General features: G+C 40.1%; 1 protein-coding gene across 2 annotated transcripts in view; it reads left to right on the forward strand.

Moving 5' to 3' along the window:
- LOC137503105 (uncharacterized) overlaps positions 1–9679 on the forward strand; it is a 229468-nt gene extending 219789 nt beyond the window's left edge. For both annotated transcript variants that reach the window (XM_068230558.1, XM_068230559.1), the window contains exons 5-6: positions 4677–4718; positions 9462–9679. In XM_068230558.1, the coding sequence (XP_068086659.1) occupies positions 4677–4718; positions 9462–9539 (120 nt within the window). In that variant the 3' untranslated portion in view covers positions 9540–9679. The remainder of the gene's footprint in view (positions 1–4676; positions 4719–9461) is intronic.
- Positions 9680–11081: the final 1402 nt, after the last annotated feature.

Consider the following 11081-nt stretch of genomic DNA (forward strand, 5'->3'; position numbering starts at 1 on the left):
AAGACGGGGCTAAAACAAGGTTGTAAACTTTCGCCGCTGCTGTTCCTACTGTTCAATAACGACATTTTGGAAGGGCATGGTAGAGAAAAAGGGGCAGTGCCGGTCATGAACAATCTAGAGATACCGGGCTTGATTTTTGCAGACGATGTCGTAATAATGGCTTTGACAAGGGGCGGTCTCCAAAAGAGTTTGGAAAAGATATCGGAATTCGCAAAGAAGTGGGCATTAAGGGTTAACTGCAACAAATCTAAGGTATTAACTATAAGCAAAATCAAGAGGCGAAAAGGGAAAAGAAAATGCAAGTTACAGGGATAATTCATAGAAGAAGTAGACAAGATAGAATACTTAAGGAGAGATACTAAACAGAAAAGGGGCGGGGTGGGATGATCATATCAAGAAGGCAAAGTGGACAGGGATGGCAGCACTTTCTATGGTTAAAATCTTAATTTCAGAATTCCCGAGGATAAGCTATAGGATATTGAGACTGGTGTACAAGACGATAGTGATGAGTATGGGGCAGAAATTTGGGGGATGGAAGATAGGAATTTGTTAAACCAAATCTCATATAAGTTTAGTTAAATATGTATGAGGTTACCGCAATGCACCGCGAACGTGGGGGTGGCATTATTATGTGGTGAATACATAGAAGTGGATTGCGCTCGGAGGGTTCTAAACTATCTGATGAGATTGAGGAGAGGACAGGGTGGCGCAATGGTCCAGGAAGCCTTTAAGCAGAAGGAAAAGAGTATGTACACAGAGAGTTGGTTGATGTTAATTAAAACCTACGTGGAGAGGATAGGGTTAGGTTATATCTGTACGGAGACATGGAAGGTGAAAGGGAGCAGGGGCCCGAGAGTGATGATAGCCGTAATTATGGACATCAAAACGCAAGGGTTGTTAAAGGAATGCGGCAAGAGAGCTTCTCTGAGCGTATTTTACAAGGTACTCCAAGTCTCCAAGATTAGTATAAAATTTGAAAATAATAGACGGAAAGGGGGATTGATTTGGTGGTTAATGGGACTGCATAAGAACAAGGGTTGGATCAAGAGAAACGACACTTCAGTATGTATTCTATGGGAAAACAAGATGGACGATCTACATCTGATTGCGGAATGTGAGAAAACGGAGGTTTTAAAAAGAAGTTTTTAAGTGAAAAACAAATAGCGTTGTGCAAGCAAAAGGATAATCGAAGAGTTACTGCTTGGTTAATTAAGGAGTGGAACAGTGAAAACTATTTGAACAAATATCTAAGAGCCGTAATGTATCAGTGTGGAAAGAAAGTGTATTCCGAAGATTGCGCAGTTGTAAATAGTGATGATGCAAGTGAACAAACAAATCGGTGTTTAAATGGTTAGGAGGCAGACCAGAGTCAGCAAAAAGAAAAAAAGGGACTAGCGCACTCAGCACAAGGTTACGTGCTATCGGGGTCAAACGACAGTAGTACATAACAATGCTAGATCGGCTGGCATCGCGCACAAAATAGATGAGCAAGCAACAGTCATTAGTTTGCATAATGCTGTGCTACTTATTCCACCTTGAGTTTGCTCATACCTTCGGAATCTGGAGTAGCCTCCCGATTCATGATAACCACTCTTATCATATTAGATTCTTCATCTTGTCCCTAACTATAATGGATTCCCTCAAGCCAGCGGTTAACACCACTGGCGGGAGCTATTACTCTTATAATCTCTAAATTTCGTTATGTTGTGAGCAGTTTTGCGATTAATGGCAAACGCCAAATGCCTACTATCCTTTAGGGCATACTCTACTCTTTTATGCATGCTTGTTTATTTTAACTGTTTATTGGTTTGTTCCATACAGTGTAGTAGCCACTGTAATTGGGACAATAGTCCTGTAGTGTGCTAAATAAATAAATTAATCAATCAATCAATCAATCAATCAATCAATCAATCAATCAATCAATCAATCAATCAATCAATAAAGGAGGACTGGGGCAAGTTAACCAGCGACCTAGGAGGCCAGGAGTGGAAGCAAATGGAAAAGAGTCTTATAACCAAGGCAGAGCAGCTTGCGCCTGTTACCAGGACGAAGAAGCACAAATGGTGGAACGAAGGGTGTGATAGACTACTTGATATGAGGAACAAGGCGTGGCACATCTGGCAAACCAAAAAGGACGAGAGTGCCTGGTAACACTTTGTGGAAACTAGGAATATGGTGTCCTAGGGGATCAAGAAAGTTAAGAAGGAACAAGGAGACCAACTACTTAGGAAGATAATGATGATATTGCTAAGAACAACATGAGAAACTATTATCGGATCTTCAGGGAGAAGCTAAACAGATACGACCCCCAACTCTCCGATTTGAGGACAAAAAAGGGAACATGGCGTATAGTAATAGGGGAAACTGTAAGATACTAGCAGAATATTTCAAGGAACTTCTGACTTGCGAAGAACCACACCAAAATATGGCGTTCGATGGTGGACCGAAGTCATCCCCAAACCCTGACTCTAAACCCCCATCTATAAGCGAGATCCAGACAATACTAACTCATATGGAAAATAACAAGGCATCGGGAGAAAATCAGATAACAGCTGAATTATGGAAGAATGCAAGCAAAAATGCAATTGTCTCACTCCAAACACTTTTTGAAGACATGGGAAAGAATGAGGTTATTCCAGAAGAATGAAAAATGGCCCTGGTGCACCCTCTTCACAAAAAGGGTTCGAAATCGGATCGCAACTACTACAGAGGGATTTCACTATTGGATGTGACATACAGGATATTGTCCAGAGCATTACTGCAAAGAGCTGAACCTCAGTTGGATCGCCAACTTGGGGAGTATCAAGCAGGGTTTAGGAAAGGAAGATCTTGCCCTGAACAGATCTTAAACCTCAGAAAAATTTTAGCATACCAGAAGCAGAGGGCGAAACCGTATATAGTGACTTTTGTAGACTTCCAAAAAGCTTACGATTCCATAGACAGAGAGTCGTTGTTCAATATTTTGAAGGAGTTCGGCTAGGACGGGAAAACTTTAAACATCATCAAGGAGACGCTCACGAATACGTCCTCTAAAGTCGGATTCATGGGCGAACTATCAGAACCTTTTGAGGTCAGAACAGGGGTCCGGCAAGGGGATGGTCTCTCCCCTCTGTTGTTCAACTGTGCACTTGAAAAAGTTTTGAGGGAATGGAATGCAGAAACGAGAGGGGGAATAAGACTTGGAACAAAAACAAAGGGATCATGATTAAGTGTTTGGCATTTGCTGACGACTTGGCGCTGCTCGCAGAAACGTGGGAGGAAGCAAAAGAAGAAATCGCCGAATTACAAGAGCAGGCGGGGAAGATAGGACTTAAGATTTCTTTCGAAAAGACGAAGATCATAACGAATATACTTGACACTCCTAAGAGAATTAAAGTGAGAGCTCAGAAAATAGAGGTGGTGAAGAGTTTCAAGTACAGTACCTAGGGGGATGGATTGAATGGAACAACCTTGAAGGGAAAGCAATGGAAGCGAGAAGGAACAAAATAGAACTACCTTTCCAGAGAACCAAAAACACATACAATAAGAAAGCCCTCTCTTGGAACACCAAAATAAGGCATTATAACACAGTAATTAAGCCGGAAGCATTCTATGCAGCAGAGACACTAGTCATGGGGAGAAAAGGGCAAGTGGAGAAATTTGAAATCAAGGAGAGGAAAATATTGAGGAAGATCATGGGTCCCAAATTCCAAAATAACAAACAAGTTTTTTTTAGAAACGAATCCCTCTACGTAAAGTCGGAGAGACTCTCGTATACCATGAGGAAAAGGAGGATTGATTTCTATGGACACATATTCCGAATGAATCCTGACAGATTAACTAAACAGATCTTTGACTTCTTTTACAATAAAAAAAGGCTAAACCCAATTGGTTTAAGGAAGTTGAAAAGGATCTGAGAGATCTTAAGATTACCGAACTCATGTTAAAGAATGGTACAGCCAAAACCGTGACCAAAAACAAAACTGAGAGGTTCCAAGTTAAGAACAACACCAGAAAACCGATTCAGATATTAGAGGAGGAAAGGAGGAGGAGATCAGTTAGAATGAAGAACTATTGGGAGAAGAAAAGTGCACAAGCATCTAAGAAGTGATTGATCTGACGTACCCCAAAGATGGGTGATTCGAAATTAAGAATAAATAAATAAATAAATAAATAAATAAATAAATAAATAAATAAATAAATAAATAAATAAATAAATAAATAAATAAATAAATAAATAAAATCGCTCAAAGGGAAATAACTGTATGGGGTAATACCTTCGTCGCATTTAATATTTTACCAAATTATATTTGTTTTCAAAATTATAATTCACTTCCCAAGTAGATGGCAGCCCTGCGGATGCATAAAACAAACATGGTATTCATAGGTTCACTTGTTCCTGAGAAATGTTTATCTGCAGGGATTTTACAAAAGGCCATGCGCTTTTTTATTTATTGAGCGTGTACATACTGAATAAGTGAGGTGACAGTTTTCAGGCTTTTCCTACGCCCTCCCTTAGTTTGGTAATTTATGATCACTTCCGTTTTAGAGTTCTGTGATATTGTGTACAGATTCTGTACTAATCGTCTGCCCTTCCAGTTAATCACCTACATTTTTCATGGTTTGTTAGAGGAGTTTCCACTCCACCATTAATGCAAACTACCAATGATACATACAAATATTTCTTTGCTTTACAGTGGAAGGAGATGTATGAGACCTCCGTCGAGATTATACCTAATGTAAGTACAGTTCGCCATTTAAAACAGACATCATGAAGTGTACAGCACTATTCTCAAAAGTTAGGATATGACACCTAAGAAACTAAGATGAGAACTAAAGCAGAATGTTACTAATGAACTTACAGAATAGAATAGCATGCTTCCATCCCCTAGTTGCGGATCGCTTCAAACTGGGGAGAGAGCGTTCTTTTATAGGAATTAGTTTATTTGATCATGCAGTATATTTCTAAATATTCTAGAACAAACATGCACCTTACCCTTCAGTCTTTTAATGATTATTTTAATTTCTATATGATACAGTTTTTAAATGCAAGAAATCTGCTACTCTCCCCATTGTTGTTCATTCTTTGTTTAATAATTTAACAACTGTATAGAATTCTTTGTCTCTTTCTATTTTTGTTTTGTATTCAATTCCCAAATATTTAACTCTAAGTCTGTCACATCCACTCAATAGATGTGCCTCTTCACGGCCGTGGCCTCTTCCGTTATTTCTCCATAAAGTAAAAAATGATTTCCGTTATGATTCTCTCTCTTACATATCCCTATTACCCACCACACTACGCCTCTCACTTCTCTGTTTGAAAGCCTTTTTGACATATTTTGAAAAAGTTCATAGAATTCAGATCATGTTCTTTTAGTCTCACATTATGACATAATCACCTGCTTCTCAATATCATGCACTCTAATTGTTACTTTCATGCTGAATTTGAAAAGTCCGTGAAAAAATAAAAACTACTTACGTGTTTGGGGTAAACCTTTTTTAATTTTTCGACATAGTTTCCTTTTAGGCTTATACACTTCGCCCAAAGATGTTCTAGTTTGTTGATCCCTTCCGAATAATAGGATTTGTCCAAGTCTGTAAAATACCCATTAGTGTTTGCAATCACCTCCTCGTTGGAATAAAATCTTTGTCCCGCCAGGCATTTCTTCAAATTGGGGAACAAATAGTAGTCCGAGGGAGCCAAGTCTGGAGAATAAGAGAGATGTGAAACGAGTTGGAATCTTATTTCCATTAATTTTGCGACCACAACTGCTGAGGTGTGTGCTGGTGCGTTGTCGTGATGGAAAAGGACATAATTGTGGGCCAATCGCGGGCGTTTTTCTTGCAGCTCGGTTTTCAAACGCTCCAATAACGATGAATAATAAGCACCTGTAATAAGTTTACCCTTTTCCAGATAATGGATGAGGATTATTCCTTGCGAATCCCAAAAGACAGTCACCATAACCTTTCCGGCTGAAGGAACGGTCTTCGCCTTTTTTGGTGCAGATTCCCCCTTGGTAACCCATTGTTTAGATTTTTGTTTGGTCTCAGGAGTATAGTAATGTAATCATGTTTCATCCACAGTGACGAAACGACGCTTAAAGTCCTCCAGATTCTTCTGGAACAGCTGCAAATCATCCTTGCAACACTTCACACGATTCCGTTTTTGGTCAAGCCTGAGCAATCGCGGCACCCATCCTGCGGATAGCTTTCTCATGTCCAAATGTTTATGCAAAATATTATGTACCCGTTCAGTCGGGATGCCCACAGCACTAGCAATCTCACGCACCTTAACTCTTCCGTCATCCATCACCATATCATGGATTTGATCAATGATTTCTGGATTCATAACCTCCACAGGCCGTCCAGAACGTTCAGCGTCACTTGTGCCCATATGGCCTGTCCGAAAATGTTTAAACCACTTATAAACTGTTCTAATCGAAGGTGCAGAGTCACCATAATGTTTGTCAAGCTTCTCTTTAGTCTCCTGAGGCGTTTTGCCTTTCATAAAGTAATGTTTAATCACCACACGAAATTCTTTTTAGTCCATTTCTTGAAAATCACTCGACTTCCTTGATTCACACGAATGCCAAACACAAAGAAATAGACCGATATGGTTGAAACTTGGCGTGCGTTCATTCAAGAGATGCTACTAACTAAACATGACCTCCATACGCGCCTGTGGTGCCATCACTCGGACTTTGCACGGACTTTTCAAACCACTTTGTATTCGTATATATTTCGTATATATTTACCCCAGTAGTCACCCATTCCTATTTTATCGAACATTCTTTTCACTTTCGTTAGCCAATAATCATCATTTATGTGCTTCATCTCGTGTGGGTGTGCTAAATTTAATATTTCCCTCCCTCTCCTCCTTCTTAATCTTAACCAGTATTTCATTACTTTCCTAGCTTAATCTGCTTGAATGCTGATATCTTCATACAGTTTTATAACAGCGCCATTGGCTGTGCATTCTGGAAGACCCATTATTATTTTACAGAAATTATTACTTTGAACATATATTTCTTTCCTCTTTACTTTAATACTCCATAATTATGCTCTACGCAATGCTCTTGATATCACCAGTACATTTAAAATATTTTTTGTAACTTGTATTCAGTATTTGGCATTTTCCTCTCTAAACACCTTGTGTTTGGTAAAGCAGCCAACCCTTTCCTGTTAGTACGTCTCATTTGCTTATTACACATCCCATTCGATATATTATATGTCCCGAGTGTTCTATTTTGTCGACAATCACTAGTTCTACACAATCACAGCCCAACCGCCACACCTTTCTTATTTCTTTAATTTATTTCCTTCTTTACATACCATTACTTCTGATTTTTAAATACCGGTATTAATTTTCAAATTCTGCAATATTCAGCGGTTTTCTTGAGACTGCTTTGCATTCCGACTGATGTTATAGAGAGCAGCAGAATGCCGTCCTCGAAAACCAGGAGAAGGATTCCTTTATTATTCAAACATGGGCATGTCCTTTCCTCCTTCAATTGACTTACATTATCCAATACAACATTAGTGAAAAGTGTGAACAATATTGGTGATACTTTACATCCCTGCTTAAGTCCAATATTTGAATATCTCTCCTACCATTAACTCTATCTTTACTTGATTCGTGCATATCACTTCTGCATACAGATCTTCTACGGCCTTAATCATTTTATTTGACACCCTATTCTAGTCGGCGTCACAACGACAGCGCCCCCCTGCTCACCTAATAAAATGCTTTTTGACGATCTTTTGCTGCAATGTACACTGCCGAAGAAAACAAACGTGCAGCATCCTCAAGGGCAAGGTAACTTTGTTCACAAACAATGTGGCAGGTAGTTCATCATTGCAGGAGTATATGATTACAAATCCAGACCAAATGAAACATACATATCAAAATAAAGGGTGCCCAAACAGTCACATCAATACACAGTGTATCCCCTCTGGTGGCAATTAAGGCGTGTATTCAGAATGATGCTGAATGACATCCTGTGATGGATTGACTCAAGCATGTCGCATGCACCCTTTGGTGCAATTCGGCAATGGCTCTAGCAGGCTCTGGAAAACGCGTAAGTTCCCGCCTCATCCATGTCGCATAGGTGTTCAATTGGCGAGAGATCCGGTGATCTTGCTGGCCAGGACAGTTGTTGTACACCACGTAGAGCACGTTGCATCGCAGCAGCTGAATGTGGACGTGCATTGTCCTGCTTAAAAAAGCACCTCACCTTCCTGTCGTAGAAATGACAGTAGTACGGAGACAACAACCTGTGCGATAGAGTGGGCACTGGTTACGTTACCATGCAGAAACACAAAATGTGACCGCGAGTTTTAACTGATGGCCGCCCACACCGTGACGTCTGGGATGGGACCTGGGTGTCGTGGTCGAATGCACTCTGGAATAGGACGCTCACCAAGTCTACGCCGTTCACGTGTATGTCCATCACTTGCTTACAGACAGAACATACTCTCGTCACTGAAGACAACAGGGCGCCATATCCCCTCTCCAGTCGACTCTTTCACCATATCAGAGTAGTTGTGCTTGGCGGTGTCGTGGTGTCAGTGGTAGTCTGGCCAAAGGCAAACGTGATCGAAATACTGCTGCAAGCAGACGGTTCCCAATGGTCTTTGGTGTCACAGCAGGTGCAACATGTGACCGGATTTCACTCCTGAATAATTTTCGGCCGGCCACCGCTGCTCGAAGATTGCGTCGATCTTGCCGTGTGTCTGTATTACGCGGGCCTCCGGAGCCTGGTATACGGGTGTGCGAATTTCCACAGACTACTGCTGAATGCAGCGACACACCACCGATTATTTGTGCCCAACATGTGCAGCAATCCGTTGATACGTCCAATCAGCTTCTCGCAGACCTAAAATGCGACCCCGCTCAAATGGCTGCAGTTGTTCAACAGGAGCACGTACTCGCGGTGGGGCACGGTTGTACCCTAAAATAAATGTTGCAAACACTGTTCACCTCTAACGTCAGCAGAGTTACTGCCTGCAGAGTCAAAACATAGTGCGCACGGACAGGCCTCCTGAGCGCATCTGATCGCCGATATCAGTGACAAGTGAATCACTAACACAACAATCTTTCACTATGCACACTGAACACAGTCCTTGAGGATGTTGCATGTTCTTTTCCGGCGGTGTATAATCTACCAATATTTCTCTTTAAGTATTTATCTATATTATTGTTTTAATTATAGTCCGCCTTAGCGGTCTTGGTTACAAGGCGGGATATTACTTCGGTAATGTTAGGGTTAATGTTTCATACATCTACACCTTCGTCGATACAACTGTGAAAACCGCATCGAGATCTGTTCGACGGTTTGACCGGCACAAACTGATAGATACCTACCACGGACTTTCATCTATTAATATGTACAGATTTTATTAATTAATTAATTAATTCATTCATTCATTTGTGTATTTAGTTAATCAGATTCTCATTGTTGTTGTTCTTTCTCTTTTTCTAGGAGCGAAAGTACCTAAAAATGGGAATGGTGGGAATGGATCCCAGTATATATGCAAGAAATAGAATTTCGAATGAATGATCCACTTATTTCGTAGAACTTCTCTACGGTACCGTGTGTCTATCAAGATCATGATTTATGTTCAAAATTCGCACTGGAGAAAAGCACTGCTTGTATAAGTCATCGCTATTATAGAAATGTATCTTTACAATTAATAAAAGAAGATAAACAAAATCTTTTACGAGCATATAATTCCTCTATTTTCCTTGTTTACCTAATACCACGGTGACAGAAACATAAAAGGATAGGCGATTAAGAGAGCGCTTGGAACATGAATCGTTAAAATGTCGTCCAGTTCTCTTTTCTGTCAGGTTCCATAGCTAAATGGTTAGCGTGCTGGCTTTTGGTTCACAGGGTCCCGGGTTCGATTCCCGGCCGGGTTGGGGAATTTAACCCAATTCCAATGGCTCGGGGGCTGGATGTGTGTCGCGTATTCAGCATTAAAATCATTCTAGGTGGGGCTATCATCTTCACAGACATGCAGGTCAACTAATAGGCCGTCTACGAGAAAAAGACCCGCACCAGTCCTCTCTGGAGTCCATACGCCATTATTATTATTATTATTATTATTATTATTATTATTATTATTATTATTATTATTATTATTAGTTCCCCTTTCTGTCAATTCAGTGCGTAAATGCTATGACACAAACCAATATCAACTACAATTACATCAGATCGTAACCCAGAAGAAACATGGCGGACATCGGTGGGTGACATGAGAGGTTAAGGGTAAGATTATGTATGGTTATTCTGAGTCACCTAAAGAAAAGATCACAAGTCAAACGTCATGAAATGCAACTCAGTAACTCAAACTATGAATAGTTACGCACCAGAAGCGACGTTATCGCGTAATTGTAATTTCAGAGGGAAAATAGCGGGGGGAGAATTATCTTATCAACGTCAGGTTGAAAAGCATACACACTATAAAAATATTTTACGTATGAAATTATGGCTTAGCAAAAATATAACTAGATTTCAACGGAAAACATTATTAACCTTACATGAAATACCATGTAACATCATTAACCACAGCTCATTTCGTAAGATATGCAAACAAATGCATTTCTCGAAAAAATTTCAACTCGCCACAATCCACTTCATTTCAGCATACGAGGAATGGGGTTAGATTTAGTTTACGAACCGCCGTTGTAAAACACTAAAAGATTCAATTACATTATTCTTGTACCCGTTTAAAAATGTTTCATATCGCACTCGTAACTCTGAGTCACGATTTTTTGGATATTTCCGGGACTGACTTCATTTTATAGTTACGTACGTTGGCTGATTGGGGAAAATGCTAGGACAGGCATCATTAGGTAACGTCAGAAGTTTGCGTGGCACCCGAACTAGATCAACACCTATTATGGGTATAATGTCTTCCCTAACAATGCATTTGATATCAAATGATTAATGCACACAACACTACTATCATTTGCTTCGAAGTTTTCCCCATGAATGCACCTAACCAATTGACTTAATACTAGGTCTTTTGGAAATTTGAACACCGAAGTTTTTGCTCTGCCCCTATAATTAGTCTTACATCCAGACACATAGCACATA

This window comes from Anabrus simplex, chromosome X, assembly GCF_040414725.1.
Source record: "Anabrus simplex isolate iqAnaSimp1 chromosome X, ASM4041472v1, whole genome shotgun sequence".
Taxonomy (NCBI): domain Eukaryota; kingdom Metazoa; phylum Arthropoda; class Insecta; order Orthoptera; family Tettigoniidae; genus Anabrus; species Anabrus simplex.